Consider the following 21,813-nt stretch of genomic DNA (forward strand, 5'->3'; position numbering starts at 1 on the left):
AAGTATAGTAAGTATAGTAAGTATTGTAAGAACAGCAAGTATAGTAAGTACAGCAAGAACAGGAAGAACAGCAAGTATAGTAAGTATAGTAAGTATAGTATGTACAGCAAGTATAGTAAGTATAGTAAGTATTGTAAGAACAGCAAGTACAGCAAGTATAGTAAGTATAGTAAGTATTGTAAGAACAGCAAGTATAGTAAGTACAGCAAGAACAGGAAGAACAGCAAGTACAGCAAGAACAGGAAGAACAGCAAGAATAGTAAGTACAGCAAGTACAGCAAGTATAGCAAGTACAGCAAGAACAGGAAGAACAGCAAGTATAGTAAGTATAGTAAGTACAGCAAGTACAGTAAGTATAGCAAGTACAGCAAGAACAGGAAGAACAGCAAGTATAGTAAGTATAGTAAGTACAGCAAGTACAGTAAGTATAGCAAGTATAGTAAGTACAGCAAGTACAGTAAGTATAGCAAGTATAGTAAGTATAGTAAGTACAGTAAGTACAGCAAGTATAGTAAGTACAGCAAGTATAGTAAGTACAGTAAGTATAGCAAGTATAGTAAGTACAGCAAGTACAGTAAGTATAGCAAGTATAGTAAGTATAGTAAGTACAGTAAGTACAGCAAGTATAGTAAGTACAGTAAGTATAGCAAGTACAGTAAGTATAGCAAGTATAGTAAGTACAGTAAGTACAGCAAGTACAGTAAGTATAGCAAGTATAGTAAGTACAGTAAGTACAGCAAGTATAGTAAGTACAGCAAGTACAGTAACAGCAAGTACAGCAAGTACAGTAAGCTAGGCCTCTTGTGCATTTGTCTTTACTAGGCCCTAACAGCTCATCAAGACTCCGAGTGAAGGATGGAGACACTTGTTTTAATCGTGTTGCTATTTTTTATTTTGTCTCTTTCCAGGGTGACGTTTGCTTTATAAAGACCTGCAGAGTAATATTACATGTTAGATACAGTGTGCAGGACATACAATGCAATCATAGTGATGGAATATCATACTGGTAGGCCAGGATTCTGAAATCAACAAGTTTTGCCAGGATGCCTGGTGGATAGAACGTGTCTGTTTGCCTGAAGCCCATCTTCTCATACAGAGTGTAGGCCTCAAACTGTGAAATCGTGGTGGTCAGTACAACCGCCTCACAGCCTCTCTTCCGGGCAAAGTCCATCAGCGTGTGGCACAACCTCTTGGCGATCCCTTTGCCTCTGTGTCTTTTGGACACCGAAAGTCGTTTCATCTCTAAGTGTCTTTCTCCGCCGGGATAAGAGGAAGGAAGAGCGGCCACCGTCCCTACAACCTCACCGGCCAGCTCGGCCACCCAGAAGCAGTAACCCTCCCGCTGCAGGTAATATTTCCGGATGTCCAACAGGTCATCAGAGAGGGCCGCCCGAACATAGGATGTGTATTTATACCGGCCTCCAAACCAAGCGCAGGCTATGGCCATGGCCACCGCGAGGACGTACACAGCAACAGAAACAAAGTTCAGTGCAAGAATGGATACGGCCACTGACAGCATCCGGCCGGGCGTCAGTCCCAGCTCATGGCGAAATAATTTCGTACTTTGCTCCTCAATTCCACGAGCAAACAATTCCCTGGCAGCGTTGTAGTCAGAGTCTTTATATGGTCGGATAAAGTAATCGGACATGTTACCACTCTGCAAAAAAGGGAATAATTTTAGCATTCACTTGTGTGCTTCATGCCGAGGCTCAGAGACAGCGCTAAAGCAAACGCACTGCGCAAATGTTCAATCGTTAGCCTGATTTCATTTGACACCTTTTGCACAAATAAAACACCAGTTATAGCCGATATTAGTTACAGCAACAAAATTCAGTTCAGCAAAGATAAAGAAAAAACATCCAGCAAATTAATATTTGCTGCATATGTCTGCGGATACCCACAGATTTTAAGTATCCCCCAAATGTATGTATAGGGGATATATATATATTGACACCTCTGATATCTGCTGCGCTCCCCAGTTTTCGCTAGCAGAAGCAGCCCCCGTAGGTTTTATGGGAACAGCTTTTTTACCGAATTCACCAGGCTCCGGAATGCAATGTACTTCTGGAGCTTGGCCCCAATAGCTGTCACCTACGGGCAGCTTCCTCAAAAAGTAACAGGGACCCCCCCGGCACTCACCACTTTCACATGCATGGTCACCAGGCTGCGTAGAACAACTCCCGGGCTCCCGTATTAATAGTTAAGGCACCGCATTGGTGAACCCTTCACTTCTAAAAATCATAGGTATGGGCTCTTTTCTTCCTACATACCATCTTATTGCCATGATTAGCTGTCCTAATAGCTAATAAATATGCCCCATATACATGATTGATGTGTACCAGTGTAACAGGTACTGTAGACACTTAGGGCCAGGTTGTGACCTAGGGAGCCCAGCTGCCTCCCGCTGCCATGCAGGGGGATCTCTGCCTTCCAGCAGGGGAGGTGGGAGTCTGTCCACAAGTGGGTGCAGCACAGTTACACAAACATATAAATTTCAGTTTTTCTGTTACGACCTGTAAAATAAATTGGGTCAAGTACATGAAAAGCATCAACCCATCACGTGACTTCAACTTGGCCTTCTTTGAAGAAACTTTAGATAGTTCAGCCAGGACCATAACAACAGTCTCTCCACTGAAGAACTTGGGACTGCTGATATATCTCCAGCTCCTGGCCTGGCCAGTGACACACACCTGCTCTGCATATCAGCTTCCAACTGTTCTTCATTTATGTTGTTTCTTTAAAGATAACATCTCGCAACTTAAATTTTCTGGTATTTAGATTCCACAATCTGTAACCTTGGCTCTCATGGCAATAGCCAAGCATGATGGACTTTACTGACTTTGAATCCAGTTTTCTTCTTTGGTATATGCACGTAGGGCCTGATTCAGAGATCCACATCCAACCGAGGATGAACGCACATCTCCGATGTTTAGGGGTCTGCGTCTGTGCAGGAGCTGCTCTACGCATGTGCAGAACAGGTCCTGCGATCTTGCTCGCAGAAACCCCCCAAGCTGCAGCATGATTGATATGCTGTGGCGTTTGGGGGTGAAGCAGGGTTGTGCCTGGTCACCTTTGCCCATCCCCCTGCAGCCCATCCTACCTAGCCCATCGTCCTGCCGCACATCCCACCTAGCCCATTCTCCTGCTGTACATCCTACCTAGCCCATCCTCCTCCCGCCCATCCTCCTGCCACCCATCCTGCAGCCAATCCTCTGCTGCAGATCCTACCTAGCCCATCCTCCTCCCACCCATCCTCCTGCGCCACCCATCCCCCTGCCACCCATCCTCCTGCCACCCATCAACCTGCCACACATCCTCCTGCCGCACATCCCACCTAGCCCATCCTCCTGCCACCCATTCTCCTGCCGCACATCCTCCTGCTGCACATCCCACCTAGCCCATTCTCCTGCCGCCCATACTCCTGCCACCCATCCTTCTGCCGCACATCCTACTTAGCCCATCCTCCTCCTGCCTATCCTCCTGCCACCCATCCTGCCGCCCATCCTCCTCCCGCCCATCCTCCTGCTGCCCATCCTGCCGCCCATCCTCCTCCCGCACATCCTACCTAGCCCATCCTCCTCCCGCCCATCCTCCTGCCAACCATCCTCCTCCCGCCCATCCTCCTCCCACCCATTCTCCTGCTGCCCATCCTCCTCCCGCCCATCCTCCTGTCGCCCATCCTTCTCCTGCCACCCATCCTCCTGCTGCACATCCTACCTAGCCCATCCTCCTTCCGTCCATCCTCCTCCCACCCTTCCTACCTAGCCCATTCTCCTCCCACCCATCCTCCTCACACCCTTCCTACCTAGCCCATCCTCCTCCCGCCCATCCTCCCACCCATCCTCCTCCTGCCTATCCTCCTGCTGACCATCCTCCTGTCGCCCATCCTCCTCCCACCCTTCATACCTAGCGAATCCTCCTCCCGCCCATCCTCCTCCCCCCCATCTTCCTGCTGCCCATCCTCCTGCCACCCATCCTCCTCCTGCCCATCCTGCTGCACATCCTACATAGCCCATCCTCCTCCCCCCATCCGTCTCCTGCACATCCTTCCTAGCACATTCTCCTGCCGCCCATCCTACCTAGCCCATCCTCCAGCAGGCCATCCTCCTCCTGCACATCCTTCCTAGCCCATCCTCTTACTGCCCATCCTACCTAGCCCATCCTCCTCCCGCCCATCCTCCTGCCACCCATCCCCCTCCTGCACATCCTTCCTAGCCCATCCTCATACTGCAAATCCTCCTCCCACCCATCCTCCTACCGCCCATCATCCTACCGCACATCATACCTAGCCCATCCTACCTAGCCCATCCTCCTCCTGCCCATCCTCCTGCTGCCCATCCTGCCGCCCATCCTCCTCCTGCCCATCCTCCTCCTGCACATCCTACCTAGCCCATCCTACCTAGCCCATCTTCCTCCCGCCCATCCTCCTCCCGCCCATCCTCCTGCTGCACATCCTACCTAGCCCATCCTCCTCTCGCCCATCCTACTGCTGCCCATCCCCCTCCCGCCCATCCTCCTCCCGACCATCCTCCTGCTGCACATCCTACCTAGCCCATCCTCCTCACGCCCATCCTTCTCCCGCCCATCTTCCTGCCGCCATACCCCTCCCGCCCATCCCCCTGCCACTCATCCACCTGCCGCACATCCTACCTAGCCCATCCTCCTCCCGCCCATCTCCCTGCCGCACATCCTACCTAGCCCATCCTCCTCCCGCCCATCCTACCTAGCCCATCCTCCTCCTGCACATCATACCTAGCCCATCCTCCTCCTGCCCATCCTACCTAGCCCATCCTCCTGCCACACATACCTAGCCCATCCTCCTCCGGCCCATCCTCCTGCCGCCCATCCTACCTAGCCCATCCTCCTGCTGCACATCCTACCTAGCCCATCCTCCTCCCACCCATCCTCCTGCTGCACATCCTACCTAGCCCATCCTACTCCCGCACATCATACCTAGCCCATCCTCCTCCCATCCATCCTACCTAGCCCAATCCTCCTCCCGCCCATCCCCCTGCCACCCATCCACCTGCCGCACATCCTACCTAGCCCATCCTCCTCCCGTCCATCCTACCTAGCCCATCCTTCTCCCGTCCATCCTACCTAGCCCATCCTCCTCCCGCCCATCCCCCTGCCAATCATCCACCTGCCGCACATCCTACCTAGCCCATCCTCCTCCCGCCCATCTCCCTGCCGCACATCCTACCTAGCCCATCCTCCTCCCACCCATCCTACCTAGCCCATCCTCCTCCCGCACATCCTACCTAGCCCATCCTCCTGCTGCACATACCTAGCCCATCCTCCTCCCACCCATCCTCCTCCCGCCCATCCTACCTAGCCCATCCTCCTCCCACACATCATACCTAGCCCATCCTCCTCCCGCCCATCCTACCTAGCCCATCCTCCTGCCGCACATACCTAGCTCATCCTCCTCCCACCCATCCTCCTCCAACCCATCCACCTCCCGCACATCCTACCTAGCCCATCCTCCTCCCACCCATCCACCACCCGCACATCATACCTAGCCCATCCTCCTCCCGCCCATCCCCCTGCCACCCATCCACCTGCTGCACATCCTACCTAGCCCATCCTCCTCCCGCCCATCCTACCTAGCCCATCCTCCTCCCGCACATCATACCTAGCCCATCCTCCTCTCGTCCATCCTCCTGCCATCCATCCAACCTAGCCCATCCTCCTGCCGCACATACCTAGCCCATCCTCCTGCCACCCATCCTCCTGCCGCCCATCCTCCTCCCACCCATCTTCCTGCTGCACATCCTACCTAGCCCATCCTCCTCCTGCCCATCCTCCTCCCACCCAACCCCCTGCCACCCATCTTACCTAGCCCATCCTCCTCTCGTCCCATCCTCCTGCCGCCCATCCTGCTGCACATCCTACATAGCCCATCCTCCTCCCCCCATCCTCCTCCTGCACATCCTTCCTAGCACATTCTCCTGCCGCCCATCCTACCTAGCCCATCCTCCTGCCGCCCATCCTACCTTGCCCATCCTCCTCCTGCACATCCTTCCTAGCCCATCCTCCTGCCGCCCATCCTACCTAGCCCATCCTCCTGCCGCCCATCCTCCTGCCGCCCATCCTCCTGCCACCCATCCCCCTCCTGCACATCCTTCCTAGCCCATCCTCCTGCTGCAAATCCTCCTCCCACCCATCCTCCTACCACCCATCCTCCTACCGCACATCCTACCTAGCCCATCCTCCTCCTGCCCATCCTCCTGTCGCCCATCCTGCCGCCCATCCTCCTCCCGCCCATCCTCCTCCTGCACATCCTACCTAGCCCATCCTACCTAGCCCATCTTCCTCCCGCCCATCCTCCTCCCGCCCATCCTCCTGCTGCACATCCTACCTAGCCCATCCTCCTCCCGCCCATCTCCCTGCCACACATCCTACCTAGCCCATCCTCCTCCCGCCCATCCTCCTCCCGCACATCATACCTATCCCATCCTCCTCCAGCCCATCCTACCTAGCCCATCCTCCTGCCACACATACCTAGCCCATCCTCCTCCCGCCCATCCTCCTGCTGCCCATCCTACCTAGCCCATCCTCCTGCTGCACATCCTACCTAACCCATCCTCCTCCCACCCATCCTCCTGCTGCACATCCTACCTAGCCCATCCTACTCCCGCACATCATACCTAGCCCATCCTCCTCCCATCCATCCTACCTAGCCCATCCTCCTCCCGCCCATCCACCTGCCGCACATCCTACCTAGCCCATCCTCCTCCTGTCCATCCTACCTAGCCCATCCTTCTCCCGTCCATCCTACCTAGCCCATCCTCCTCCCGCCCATCCCCTTGCCAATCATCCACCTGCCGCACATCCTACCTAGCCCATCCTCCTCCCGCCCATCTCCCTGCCGCACATCCTACCTAGCCCATCCTCCTCCCACCCATCCTACCTAGCCCATCCTCCTCCCGCACATCCTACCTAGCCCATCCTCCTGCCGCACATACCTAGCCCATCCTCCTCCCACCCATCCTCCTCCCGCCCATCCTACCTAGCCCATCCTCCTCCCACACATCTTACCTAGCCCATCCTCCTCCCGCCCATCCTACCTAGCCCATCCTCCTGCCGCACATACCTAGCTCATCCTCCTCCCACCCATCCACCTCCCGCACATCCTACCTAGCCCATCCTCCTCTCACCCATCCACCTCCCGCACATCATACCTAGCCCATCCTCCTCCCACCCATCCTACCTAGCCCATCCTCCTCCCGCACATCCTACCTAGCCCATCCTCCTCCTGCCCATCCCCTTGCCAATCATCCACCTGCCGCACATCCTACCTAGCCCATCCTCCTCCCGCCCATCTCCCTGCCGCACATCCTACCTAGCCCATCCTCCTCCCACCCATCCTACCTAGCCCATCCTCCTCCCGCACATCCTACCTAGCCCATCCTCCTGCCGCACATACCTAGCCCATCCTCCTCCCACCCATCCTCCTCCCGCCCATCCTACCTAGCCCATCCTCCTCCCACACATCATACCTAGCCCATCCTCCTCCCGCCCATCCTACCTAGCCCATCCTCCTGCCGCACATACCTAGCTCATCCTCCTCCCACCCATCCACCTCCCGCACATCCTACCTAGCCCATCCTCCTCTCACCCATCCACCTACCGCACATCATACCTAGCCCATCCTCCTCCCGCCCATCCCCCTTCCACCCATCCACCTGCTGCACATCCTACCTAGCCCATCCTCCTCCCGCCCATCCTACCTAGCCCATCCTCCTCCTGCACATCATACCTAGCCCATCCTACTCTCGTCCATCCTCCTGCCATCCATCCTACCTAGCCCATCCTCCTGCCGCACATACCTAGCCCATCCTCCTGCCGCCCATCCTCCTGCCGCCCATCCTCCTCCCACCCATCTTCCTGCTGCACATCCTACCTAGCCCATCCTCCTCCCGCACATCCTACCTAGCCCATCCTCCTCCCGCCCATCCTCCTGCCACCCATCCTACCTAGTCCTGCAGGATTTGCTTTTCTACTATTGTGTGTAAGGGACATTTTCTGAACTGTTCTACATAAACATTCACCCACCTGGTTTCCCGTTTGGCCACAACCTCACCCCACAGCTGTATGTGAAGAGCCCAGCATTATCCCAGCTGTTCTCCCAGTGACCAGCATCATCCCAGCTGTATTCTCAGTTACCAGCATCATCCCAGCTGTTCTCCTAGTGACCAGCATCATCCCATCTGCTCTGTGACCAGCATCATCCCAGCTGTTCTCTCACTGACCAGCATCATTCCATCTGTTCCCCTAGTGACCAGCATCATCCCAGCTGTATTCTCAGTGACTAGAATCATCACAGCTGTATTCTCAGTGACCAACATCATTGCAGCTGTTCTCCCAGTTACTTGCATCATCCCAGCTGTATTCTGTTACCAGCATCATCCCAGCTGTATTCTCAGTTACCATTAGCAGCATCATCCCATTTGTACACCCAGTGAGCAGAATCATCACAGCTGTACTCTGTAACCATCATCATCCCAGTTGTAATCTCAGTGACCAGCATCATCCAGATGTACTCCAGTGACCAGCATCATCCCAGCTGTACCCCTAGTGACCATCGTCATCCCAGTTGTAATCTCAGTGACCAGCGTCATCCAGATGTACTCCAGTGACCAGCATCATCCCAGCTGTACCCCTAGTGACCAGCATCATTCCAGCAGTATTCTCGGTGACCAGCATCATTCCAGCTGTATTCTCAGTGACCAGCATCATCCCAGCTGTATTTCCAGTGACAGCATCATCCCAGCTCTATTCCAAATGACCAGCATCATCCCAGCTGTGTTCCCAGTGACAAGCATAATCCCAGCTGTATTCCCAGTGACCAGCATCATCCCAGCTCTATTCCAAATGACCAGCATCATTCCAGCTGTGTTCCCAGTGACAAGCATCATCCCAGCTGTTCTCCCAGTCATTCTCCCAGTGACCAGCATAATCCCAGTTGTATTATCAATTTCCAGCATCATCCCAGTTGTTCTCCCAGTGACCAGCATCATATCAATTGTATTATCAGTGACTAGCATCATCCCAGCTCTATTCCAAATGACCAGCATCATCCCAGCTGTATTTCCAGTGACCAGCATCATCTCAGCTGTATTTCCAGTGACCAGCATCATCTCAGCTGTATTTCCAGTGACCAGCATCATCCCAGCTGCATTCCCAGTGACCAGCATCATCCCAGTTGTATTCCCAGAGACAGCATCATCCCAGCTGTACTCCCCATGACCAGCAACATCCTAGCTAGTCTCCCAGTGACCAGCATCATCCCAGCTGTATTCTCAGTGACCAGCATCATCCTAGCTGTATTCTCAGTGACCAGCATCATCCCAGCTGTATTCTCAGTTACCATTACCAGCATCATCCCAGCTGTATATGATTGGATAGTATGGTAAGCCTATGTATATATGATGGGACGGTATGGTAAGCCTATGTGTGTGTATATATATTGTATGGATAGCATGGTAAGCCTATAGCCATGGCCAAAAGTTTTGAGAATGACACAAGTATTGGTTTTCACAAAGTCTGCTGCTTCAGTGTTTTTAGACCTTTTTGTCAGATGTTACTATGATATACTGAGGTAACATTACAGCATTACATAAGTGTCAGATGTTACTATGGTATACTGAGGTAATATTACAGCATTACATAAGTGTCAGATGTTACTATGGTATACTGAGGTAACATTACAGCATTACATAAGTGTCAGATGTTACTATGGTATACTGAGGTAACATTACAGCATTACATAAGTGGCAGATGTTACTATGATATACTGAGGTAACGTTACAGCATTACATTAGTGTCAGATGTTACTATAGTATACTGAGGTAACATTACAGCATTACATAAGTGTCAGATGTTACTATGGTATACTGAGGTAACATTACAGCATTACATAAGTGTCAGATGTTACTATGGTATACTGAGGTAACATTACAGCATTACATAAGTGTCAGATGTTACTATGGTATACTGAGGTAACATTACAGCATTACATAAGTGTCAGATGTTACTATGGTATACTGAGGTAACATTACAGCATTACATAAGTGTCAGATGTTACTATGGTATACTGAGGTAACATTACAGCATTACATAAGTGTCAGATGTTACTATGGTATACTGAGGTAACATTACAGCATTCATAAGTGTCAGATGTTACTATGGTATACTGAGGTAACATTACAGCATTCATAAGTGTCAAAGGCTGTTATTGACAATTACATTAAGTTTATGCAAAGATTCACTATTTGCAGTGCTGACCCTTGTCAAGACCTCTGTAATTCGCCCTGGCATGCTGTCACTCACCTTCTGGGCCACATACTGACTGATGGCCGCCCATTCTTGCCTAATCAATGCTTGGAGATTGTCAGAATTTGTGGGTTTTTGTTTGTCCACCCGCCTCTTGAGGATTCACCACATGTTGTCAATAGGATTAAGGTCTGGGGAGTTTCCTGGCCATGGACCCAAAATGTTGATGTTTTGTTCCCCGAGCCAGTTAGTTATCACTTTTGCCTTATGGCAAGGTGATCCATCATGCTGGAATAGGAATTGTTCCTCACCAATCTGTTCTTGGATGGTTGGGAGAAGTTGCTCTTGGAGGAGGTTTTGGTACCATTCTTTATTCATTGCTGTGTTCTTAGGCAAAATTGTGAGTGATCCCACTCCCATGGCTGAGAAGCAACCGCACACATGAATGGTCTCAGGATGCTTACAGCAACCACAGGAGCAGGTGCCATTCTTATTACTAATTGCAGCCTTGCCAATAATTAACAGGGCAGAAGAGCAGCTCAGGATGATTCTGGAACTTTATACAGATGGGGCCCATTTTCCGTGTAGATATCTAGCTGAGCAATGTTACTGCTCCCCTGTGTGCTGGCCTTGTGACATTTACCCTAGTATCATGCAGGGTCATGGCCACAAGCACTGAGGCTCATTCTAAGTTTGTAAAATGAAATAAACAGGTTGAGAGAAGTTCTCAGATATGGGGCACTCAATATTAAATCTGGACTTAGGGCCTGATTCAGAGCCGCTCATAAGCGGCCGCTCGCTCCGAGCGATGTTCGTACATCTGCACATGCGTATGGGTCATAATGCACATGCGCCAACCAGTCATTGCGGTCGGAAATCGTGCGCTCGCAAAACAGCGAGGGCTTGCTAATTTGAGTGACAGAATGAGGCGTTTGTGGGTGGTAACAGGGGAAGGTGCTTGAAAACGGGGAGTGGAGATCCGAACGCAGGCGTGCCAAACGGTCAAAACGGGCGTTTAATGGGTGTGCATAACTAACAAAGCAGCGTCATCGACCACGTAACTTGGTTGTCTTTTAGCATGAACTGCTCGCAGTGATTGCGGGAAGTAAAACTTACCACAAGCACTGCGAGCAGTTCAGACGCCTTTCGATGTACTCGATTAATCTAATAAATAGCGGAGATGACGTAGGATGCGAATGGCCAGGGGGCGTCTTTACAAAATAGCAAGCGCATGTTTCGTTCGCTTGCTCAGACATAGAGGCGTCAACAGACCGCAAAGAGCGAGCGCTCAGTTTAAATAGCCGGCCCCTTTTTTCTGAACGAGCGTCGGCAAATAGCGTGATGTTGGATAGCCCCGGGAGGGAGCTCCGGAAGCTATTCAATTCAACGCAAAGTTTGGTCAGGCTAAAGGATTTCTTTCTTACACACTCCCGGGATGTGAGAAATCCGACAAAAGTGTCGGCCGCACGGATGCTTTCCGGCTTAGCGTGGCACTTTAGTTGGATAATGCCAGTACTTAATCTCCGACTTAACACAGTGCTGAATGGAATAGCCCCAGAAGCTCCATCCCGGGGCTATTACACATCGCATTGAGTTGAATCGCGCTCTGACAGAGAATCGTTGAAAATGGTTCTAACGTATTGGGTCTGATTTTTCGGGGGGAGGTATGGATGCGTCAAGTGTTTCAAACATCGCACGCGGTCGCAGCAGGCTTTTTTTAACGGTTTTTAAAATTGCGTTTTTACGACAGGAAAATATACTTGCACCCATTCTAACATACCCCCGATTTACGTGGAACAGTAATTTCCTGGAAAATAATATTTTTTCCGCCCAAAATTTTTCACCAAAGTATGGAAGAAATTCCCATTTTTAGCCAAAAATAGAGATTTCGCATTTTTTTTCTGCAGTTTTTACCGCTAATCGAATACGGCCCTTAGAAACAATTGAAAAGATCTTCTGAGCCTCTGGATACCCTGCAGCTCAGCCACCCGCTGTCATTATAACCTGGACTCACCCTTTGCCAACACCCTGCTCCAGCATTGCAGGTAAATACCAGTTAGTGTGCGGCACATTTATTTTTGTATGTTTTTCTACTCTAACTGTTTATATCATTCCTGTACCTCTGTCAATTTCTCTTTATACCACTGTAGTATCTACCATTGTATCACACCTATACATCTTTAGGAATACTTTATCCTCCAAACTCATTGTTTATTAGATATTACTGTAGTTTTGCCTTTACATCTACCAGCACTGTTTAGACATTTTACCTGTACTGTTCCTGTATCTCACGCTCATCACTAACATACATTAGAAACATAGAATATGACGGCAGGTAAGAACCACTTGGCCCATCTAGTCTGCCCCATTTTTAAAGATATTGTTACCTCAACCCTTATTGATTCTTACTTCTTCTGAAGGATATCCTTATGTCTATCCCATGCATGTTTATATTGCTCTACTGACTTAGCCTCTACCACCTCTAATGGAGGCTATTCCACTTGTCCACTACCCTTTCTGTGAAGTAATTTCTCCTCACATTTCCCCTGAACCTACCACCCTCCTGTGTCAGTACATGTCCTCTTCTTCTAATACTTCTCTTCCTATGAAGAATGTCTCCTTCCTTTACCTTGTTATAACCCTTTATATATTGGAACGTTTCTATCATGTCCCCCTTTCCCTTCTCTGCTCCAATCTATACATAATAAGATTTTTTAGTCTTTCCTGGTGCGTTTTGTGGTGTAGACCTTGCACCATTTTAGTTGCCCTTCTTTGTACAGTCTCTAATGTATTAATATCCTTCTGGAGATAGGGCCTCCAGGACTGAACACAGTATAGAGATGAGGACGTACCAATGACCTATACAGTGGTATTATCACTTCTTTCTTTCTGCTACTGATTCCTCTCCCTATGTACCAAGCATCTGACTGGCCTTCCTCATTGCTTTGTTACAATGTTTGCTTTCCTTTAAGTCACCTGAAATAGTAACTCCTAGATCCCTTTCCTCTTCAGTACTTTCCAGTATAGTGCCATTAACTGCAGAAAGGCATAGTTTCCCTTCAATACCATTTGCAATGTCACAAATAAAGATATTAAAAAGCACTGGTCCAAGTACAGATCCCTGAGGTTCTCCACTGGTAACATTTCCCTCCTAGGACTGCTCTCCGTTTACTACAATTCTCTGTTTCCTATCCTGCAGCCATGATCTTATCCATTCAACTATCTTTGTATCCAATCCCAAACTTTCCAGTACTACTGCTGCTCCCCCCTCTATCCTTATACGTGTCCTAAGGTGTCACCACTTCCTACATAATCTATAATGATCGGTAATGATGTGATATGATGAGGTACCTGATACCAGAGACCTGCGTAGAAGTCAGAGCGCACCAATCTCGCTGTCTCCTGACCTTTGGAATATACTGTACATATTATGTAGCATAACATGTAGCAAATTATTAACAAAGATATATACCAGGGAGTGTCCTAGCTCATATATAACATACAGTAATGACACAAAGCTGCCCTGCATGTGTACCTGCATTCACTCCGCTTATAGCACAACATGGATCCCCCAGGAGAAAAGCTTCCCCCATTAGCTGGATTTACTCCTAACTCTACAGGAGGCCCTACATAGAGAAGGGAAGACCCCCAGGCCAGGCAGTAACTTACTTCTATAGCTTTGTCTCATGCCTAACAGCCCTGTACTCTGGCCCCTGCCCGTGGCACAGCAGCCCCTAAACTGCCCACATCCCCCTCCCCTAAACACCACAACCAACTCCTATTAGCTATTGTGATCGGGTGACCTTACCCCACCAGGCAGCCATGACTTGCGTAGGTTGCGTTTTCTTCAGCAACCTGAGTGGGCTACATTCACCCCTAATAGGGCATAGGGGATTCCCTCTCACCATCAGTAATCCCCCGTTACAGACTCCTCACAGCACAAAGACCTTTAATTTTAGCTTCAAATAAGTGTCCTGAATATAATACCCTCAGTCACAGTTACCCAGAATACACGCAGCATAGGGATGTTACACCCCCCTCTGATGGGCTGAGAATACACATAATATTGGGCAGGCAGAGCTCCTTTTATTCAATTCAACACACAATACCTCAGGGGTTATACGTCCCACTGACCAGTACAGCTGTGTGCGTGTACTGCCCTGAGGGGAGAGCTCTTCCTGTGCATGAGACCACCTGGGAAGATGGTTCCTGCTCTTGGCCATTACCCAGGTGCCTAGAGAGGGGGTACGGGGGCGCACTCTTTACATCTCTCTTCAAAACTGCGCCAGTGATTCTGCTCCTGGAGCCGCTTTGACCAAAATGTGCTGCAGAGGTTGGCAGGCAAACCCTGGGGCTACAGTCTCCCCAATACCGAGGTGGAGCTCCAGAGTGGCAGTAAGCGATCTGTACCTGCCAGCTCTCCCTGCAGCGCCCCTGACTCAGCAGTCTGCAGAGGAAGACCCTCCGCAAGTACTCTAGGAGCAACTTATGGGGGGGACGGAGGTCTCGTCTGGACCTGGGGGTTACTGCTGCAGCCTCCCCACCACGGGTGAAGTGAGTGCAGATTTTACTTACTCTACATAAATAAATATATATATCTCCGATATTGCCCGGCCCCCCTTTGATTGATTGATCTCACCAGCCCGGGTGCCCCTCCTGCGGCCATAGATATAGCAGCAATATATACCAGCACACAATAGATGGCACTCGGGTACATAATTCAATGAAAAGAGCCCACACTGGCAGATATCAGACAACATCTTGATAAAAGGGGGGGAGACCTCTGAAACGTTGACCGATATCTGCCAGTGTGGGCTGCTTTCATTTAATTATTTACCGGAGTGCCATCCATTTTGTGCTGGTATATTATATATATATTTAGAACATTTATTTTTAACCTAAACACATGTATATACATGTCAGAGGTTGTCCTTACACCAGCCTAGGTGCCTAGCGCCAGGACTGGCACTATCGGGAGCTACTCTCCTGGTCTCCAGATTGCATGTTACTGTGCTCGTTGTTTAGCAGTGGGTACAGTGGTGACTTTATTTACTGGCGATGCCACGTACCATGCTATCCCGGGGCTAGTTCCACTGGGCACTGCAGCCACCAGAGTTAGCCAGGGATGCGGCACAACCACAAAAAAAAACCCCAAAACTACTATTAATTGACATTTCTTGCTGCCTGGGACCAATGGTCTTCTGAAATTGGTGGCACAGAACGGGGATTAATCAGCTCAGTGCCGCGGCTGCCATCTTATCCACAAGGGCTGGGACGTTACTGTTCTGAACACTTGATAATATTCAGAAAGGTCTAAGTGAGGTCTGTTAAGTGTAAAGCCTGACAGTGTGACAGCCGTATTGTATTACCTTCATAGCAGTGTGTGACAGCCGTATCGTATTACCTTCATATCAGTGTGTGACAGTGTGTATTGTATTACCTTCATATCCGTGTGACAGCCGTATTGTATTACCTTCATAGCAGTGTGTGACAGCCGTATCGTATTACCTTCATATCAGTGTGTGACAGCCATATTGTATTGCCTTCATAGCAGTGTGTGACAGCCGTATTGTATTACCTTCATAGCAGTGTGTGACAGCGTATTGTATTACCTTCATATCAGTGTGTGACAGCCGTATTGTATTACCTTCATATCCGTGTGACAGCCGTATTGTATTGCCTTCATATCAGTGTGACAGCCGTATTGTATTGCCTTCATATCAGTGTGTGACAGTGCGTATTGTATTGCCTTCATATCAGTGTGTGACAGCCGTATTGTATTACCTTCATAGCAGTGTGTGATAGCCGTATTGTATTACCTTCATAACAGTGTGTGATAGCCGTATTGTATTACCTTCATAGCAGTGTGTGACAGCGTATTGTATTACCTTCATATCAGTGTGTGACAGCCGTATTGTATTACCTTCATCTAAGTGTGACAGCTGTATTGTATTACCTTCATATCAGTGTGACAGGGCTGCCCCAACACTCCCATCTGCCAGTGCAAACATGGAACACAAGTCAGGAAATCCGTATATAAAAGACAGAGAAGAACGTGAGAGTTTCCCCCAAACACAGACGTCACCGGGTTTGATCCGAGAAGTTTTTCACACTAGTATATGTCAGGTAGGTGGCGTGATGACTGGGGCGGGAGTAATCCGATAACGGCGTATGCCCGCTCGGCCCCTATATAATGGGTATGCAAAGAAATCCGTGCTAAAATGAAAGCAGAAAACATTGGTCTCATCCTTTGTATCATCAGGGAGAAATGGACAAGTACTTACCTGCGTAATACAGGGCCACACAGATGGCAATTATTATTATTTCTTCAACAAAAGTAGTGTTGGTGCTGCCTTTGGCTACTTTCTCTAGATTACAAAGTATTTGCACTTTTTTAGGCGTTTTAAAAAAAGTTGACTGCTAAAGAATCGATCATCGCGCAATAACAGAGGCTAAGCCTATGTCCGAGCAGGCGACCATGACCTGGCTGTAGAGGTGCTGTGTGATAAGTCAGCTGGCTCAGGGGCGCTGCAGCTGCCATTGGGGGTATAACCGCCGTATAGACAAATACCCCGTTACTATACCAGCGATGTGAATGTGGACGACGGCTTTACTTATCGTTCAATGGTGTCTAACCACAGTATTAGGCCATGGTGACCATGAATATCAGACCCAGCATGTTTCATGTATTTATTATATATATAGATTTATATAGACAAGTGGCTTAAAAAAATGGAATTTATATATTTAACAATATACAACTTACTCAGCGCTCGCACATTGTGACTAGGGCTACAGAGAACAGCGGCTGCGTCGTACATCGGTTCCCTGAGATCGGTGCAAGGAGTCCTCGCCTGCGTCAGCGCACGGGTAATAGGTCATAGCGATACCTGGAGACTTTGAAGTTGACCAGCTTCCCGTACACCGTGGGGAGGACAAACTCGGTGTATTTTTTGAAGCCCACACTCTCGTACATGGCCTGGGCCTCCCGCTGAACCATCAGCGTGTTAAGGACAACGGATCTGTAACCACCCTGCCGCGCAAAGCCGATGACCTCTCGTGACAGGGCTTTGGCGATGCCAAGCCCCCTGAAGTCCTTTCTCACCGACAATCTCTTTAGGATTAATTCATCATTCATGTCCCCTGACGGTCTCACTGCCACCGTCCCGACAACGCTGTCCTCCGCTTCCACCACCCAGAAATGAGAACCCTTGCTCTCCATGTAAGTCTTCCGGATGTCCAGAAGGTCTTCCTTTAGGCAGTGGTCTATATACAGGTTCCAGCAGTAGCCCAGGACCTGGCGCCCCAAGGCCAAGAAGAGTGTCAGGGCCAAGACCGGTAATATGAGGGACTTGGAGCTGAAAAGTAGGGAGAGGAAAAAGCAGCTCATCACAAAGAGGACCCAGGGCTGCTTCAGGACGTGCACACAGACGCCAGGGACGTATTCACTCATCCCGTGAGAAAATAGTGCTCGCACATCATCGTAGTCAGAGTCCCTATACGCCCGGATCTTGTACTCCGCCATCACTGCCTGCGAGGAAACGGGAAGAGGGGGGGAAGACTTAGTGCTGTACTTTCAGGTCTATGACGTACACTATATGGGCACAGGATATATTATAGGACATAGGGCACATGATATATTATAGTACAGTATATAAATATAATATATCCGCAGGAGGACCCGGCTGGCCACCAGGAACGGTGCAAGTATAGGAGCAGAGGACAGGAGCTAGCTGAGCGGGGAACTGACGGATCCTTTATACACACACACACACATACTGTATGTATGTATATATATTTATTTTACAGGGGGATAGAGGGTGAGAGATATAGGGGGATATATGGCAGGCTATGCCCTTGCACTTTATATTTATCTAATACATAGGGGTCAATCCTATCAGCCGCGATGTTCTCGCCGGCGCGAGTCATCGCGGTGAAGGCCGAACTATACAGCAGCCTGGATTCGCAGAATTTTGTTTGCAGCCCCATTAGGCTCAGAGCGTGCCGCGAAGGGAGCAAGATGCCGGTCCGTTGTCAGTGTTTTAACGCCATTGCAACGGCAACTCGTACCCCTCGCGGCTAGTTAGATTGACCCCATAGAGGGATAAAATAAAAGATATACATATATAAGGTGCAGGGGGAGACAGGTTAAGAGAGGTATAAGGTGCAGGGGGAGACAGGTTAGGAGAGGTATAAGGTGCAGGGGGAGACAGGTTAGGAGAGGTATAAGGTGCAGGGGGAGACAGGTTAGGAGAGGTATAAGGTGCAGGGGGAGACAGGTTAGGAGAGGTATAAGGTGCAGGGGGAGACAGGTTAGGAGAGGTATAAGGTGCAGGGGGAGACAGGTTAGGAGAGGTATAAGGTGCAGGGGGAGACAGGTTAGGAGAGGTATAAGGTGCAGGGGGAGACAGGTTAGGAGAGGTATAAGGTGCAGGGGGAGACAGGTTAGGAGAGGTATAAGGTGCAGGGGGAGACAGGTTAGGAGAGGTATAAGGTGCAGGGGGAGACAGGTTAGGAGAGGTATAAGGTGCAGGGGGAGACAGGTTAGGAGAGGTATAAGGTGCAGGGGGAGACAGGTTAGGAGAGGTATAAGGTGCAGGGGGAGACAGGTTAGGAGAGGTATAAGGTGCAGGGGGAGACAGGTTAGGAGAGGTATAAGGTGCAGGGGGAGACAGGTTAGGAGAGGTATAAGGTGCAGGGGGAGACAGGTTAGGAGAGGTATAAGGTGCAGGGGGAGACAGGTTAAGAGAGGTATAAGGTGCAGGGGGAGACAGGTTAAGGGAGGTATAAGGTGCAGGGGGAGACAGGTTAAGGGAGGTATAAGGTGCAGGGGGCGACAGGTTAGGAGAGGTATAAGGTGCAGGGGGCGACAGGTTAGGAGAGGTATAAGGTGCAGAGGGAGACAGGTTAGGAGAGGTATAACGTGCAGAGGGAGACAGGTTAGGAGAGGTATAAGGTGCAGAGGGAGACAGGTTAGGAGAGGTATAAGGTGCAGGGGGAGACAGGTTAGGAGAGGTATAAAGGTTAGGAGAGGTATAAGGTGCAGGGGGATACAGGTTAGGAGAGGTATAAGGTGCAGAGGGAGACAGGTTAAGAGAGGTATAAGGTGCAGGGGGATACAGGTTAAGAGAGGTATAAGGTGCAGGGGGATACAGGTTAAGAGAGGTATAAGGTGCAGAGGGAGACAGGTTCAGAAAGGTATAAGGTGCAGGGGGAAACAGGTTAGGAGAGGAATAAGGTGCAAGGGGAGACAGGTTAGGAGAGGTATAAGGTGCAGAGGGAGACAGGTTAGGAGAGGTATAAGGTGCAGAGGGAGACAGGTTAGGAGAGGTATAAGGTGCAGGGGGATACAGGTTAGGAGAGGTATAAGGTGCAGAGGGAGACAGGTTAAGAGAGGTATAAGGTGCAGAGGGATACAGGTTAGGAGAGGTATAAGGTGCAGGGGGATACAGGTTAGGAGAGGTATAAGGTGCAGGGGGAGACAGGTTAGGAGAGGTATAAGGTGCAGGGGGAGACAGGTTAGGAGAGGTATAAGGTGCAGGGGGAGACAGGTTAGGAGAGGTATAAGGTGCAGGGGGAGACAGGTTAGGAGAGGTATAAGGTGCAGGGGGAGACAGGTTAGGAGAGGTATAAGGTGCAGGGGGAGACAGGTTAGGAGAGCTATAAGGTGCAGGGGGAGACAGGGTAGGAGAGGTATAAGGTGCAGGGGGAGACAGGGTAGGAGAGGTATAAGGTGCAGGGGGAGACAGGTTAGGAGAGGTATAAGGAGCAGGGGGAGACAGGTTAGGAGAGGTATAAGGTGCAGGGGGAGACAGGTTAGGAGAGGTATAAGGTGCAGGGGGAGACAGGTTAGGAGAGGTATAAGGAGCAGGGGGAGACAGGTTAGGAGAGGTATAAGGAGCAGGTAGAGACAGGAATAAGGTGCAGAGGGAGATAGGTTAAGGGAGGTATAAGGTGCAGGGGGAGACAGGTTAAGGGAGGTATAAGGTGCAGGGGGAGACAGGTTAAGGGAGGTATAAGGTGCAGGGGGAGACAGGTTAAGGGAGGTATAAGGTGCAGGGGGAGACAGGTTAGGAGAGGTATAAGGTGCAGAGGGAGACAGGTTAGGAGAGGTATAAGGTACAGGGGGATACAGGGTAGCAGGGCATATATCAGGTACAGGGGGATACAGGGTAGCGGGGCATATATCAGGCATACCAGGAGAGACATAGCAGATACAAGGTTGTGGGACATATAACAGATATAGTGTATAGGGAAACAAAGCAGAGAGAGAGGTGCAGGACAGAGGGAGACATACAGCAGATATAGGGGGGGGGAGTGGGAGACATACAGCAGATATAGGGGGGAGTGGGGGACATACAGCAGATATAGGGGGGAGTGGGGGACATACAGCAGATATAGGGGGGGAGTGGGGGGACATACAGCAGATATAGGGGGGAGTGGGGGACATACAGCAGATATAGGGGGGAGTGGGGGACATACAGCAGATATAGGGGGGGAGTGGGGGGACATACAGCAGATATAGGGGGGGAGTGGGGGACATACAGCAGATATAGGGGGGGAGTGGGGGACATACAGCAGATATAGGGGGGGAGTGGGGGACATACAGCAGATATAGGGGAGGGGTCTGTCAGAGAGGTCCCTTCTACATCCTGGATCTAGCAGCAGCCGTCTGACCTGGGCTGTAGTTGGGGAACTCTGGGTCACACAGCTCCCGGCGCAGGATGATGACGTCACTGGGATGGCTGCTGTACTAGATCTAGAGTTAAACTTATATGTTTCTGCCATTTTCCCGAAGCCCGTCCTGCTCCTGTGATGTGTCCTAGTGTACACCGGGGGGCGCTGTCACACAGGCCGGGCACGGCATTACTAGTGCAGCACAATGAGCACGGAGCACCCGGTTACCCGCCGCCTGTACATGCCGGGTCACCATGGTGTCACACACCCTCCCCCGGGTACACAATGCTCTGCCCCTGGGCTCCCCACCTAATGTATGGCTGCTGTCACCTGTGATGAACTGACTAATAGAAGAGAAGAGAATCAGGTCCAGGAGCAGATAACTTTGTACTTGGTGGAAGGGGTCATGTTGGAGGGTATGGAAAAAGGGTCTCTGTACTGTCATTAACAGGGGAGGGGTCACCGTAGTGTCAGTAACGGGAGGGGTCACCGTAGTGTCAGGTACAGGGAAGGGGTCACCGTAGTGTCATTAACAGGGGAGGGGTCACCATAGTGTCATTAACAGGGGAGGGGTCACCGTAGTGTCAGTAACAGGGGAGGGGGTAACTGTAGTGTCAGTAACAGGGGAGGGGTCACCGTAGTGTCAGTAACAGGGGAGGGGTCACCGTAGTGTCAGTAATAGGAGGGGGTCACCGTAGTGTCAGTAACAGGGGAGGCGGTCACCGTAGTGTCAGTAACAGGGGAGGGGGTCACCGTAGTGTCAGTAACAGGGGAGGGGTCACTGTAGTGTCAGTAATAGGAGTGGTCACTGTAGTGTCAGTAACAGGGGAAGTGTCACTACTGTCAGTAACAGGGGAG

The 21,813-nt window shown here is 50.4% G+C and overlaps 1 protein-coding gene and 1 pseudogene across 3 annotated transcripts; both read right to left on the reverse strand.

Annotated features, from left to right (window-relative positions):
- Window positions 1–982: 982 nt before the first annotated feature.
- Window positions 983–1,684, reverse strand: LOC148501216 (N-acetyltransferase 8B-like). Its single transcript, XM_088450808.1, has one exon. The coding sequence runs from the start codon at window positions 1,682–1,684 to the stop codon at window positions 983–985; it is 702 nt and encodes a 233-aa protein (XP_088306934.1).
- Window positions 1,685–16,954: 15,270 nt separating this feature from the next.
- Window positions 16,955–21,029, reverse strand: LOC148501217 (putative N-acetyltransferase camello pseudogene; annotated as a pseudogene). 2 transcript variants are annotated; one of them, XR_015870070.1, is made up of 2 exons: window positions 20,956–21,029; window positions 16,955–17,809 (listed from the first exon to the last, which is right to left on the reverse strand). The product of XR_015870070.1 is annotated as a putative N-acetyltransferase camello pseudogene, transcript variant X1 (transcript). The 2 variants fall into 2 exon arrangements; XR_015870071.1 differs by having other exon boundaries at window positions 20,886–20,971.
- Window positions 21,030–21,813: the final 784 nt, after the last annotated feature.

Source organism: Taudactylus pleione, unplaced genomic scaffold (genome assembly GCF_031769625.1).
Source record: "Taudactylus pleione unplaced genomic scaffold, aTauple2 ptg000525l, whole genome shotgun sequence".
NCBI classification, from domain to species: domain Eukaryota; kingdom Metazoa; phylum Chordata; class Amphibia; order Anura; family Myobatrachidae; genus Taudactylus; species Taudactylus pleione.

Bases quoted from the DNA above. Each gene is read 5' to 3' on its own strand.
- LOC148501216 (XM_088450808.1), bottom strand. From the start codon at position 1,684: ATGCTAAAATTATTCCCTTTTTTGCAGAGTGGTAACATGTCCGATTAC.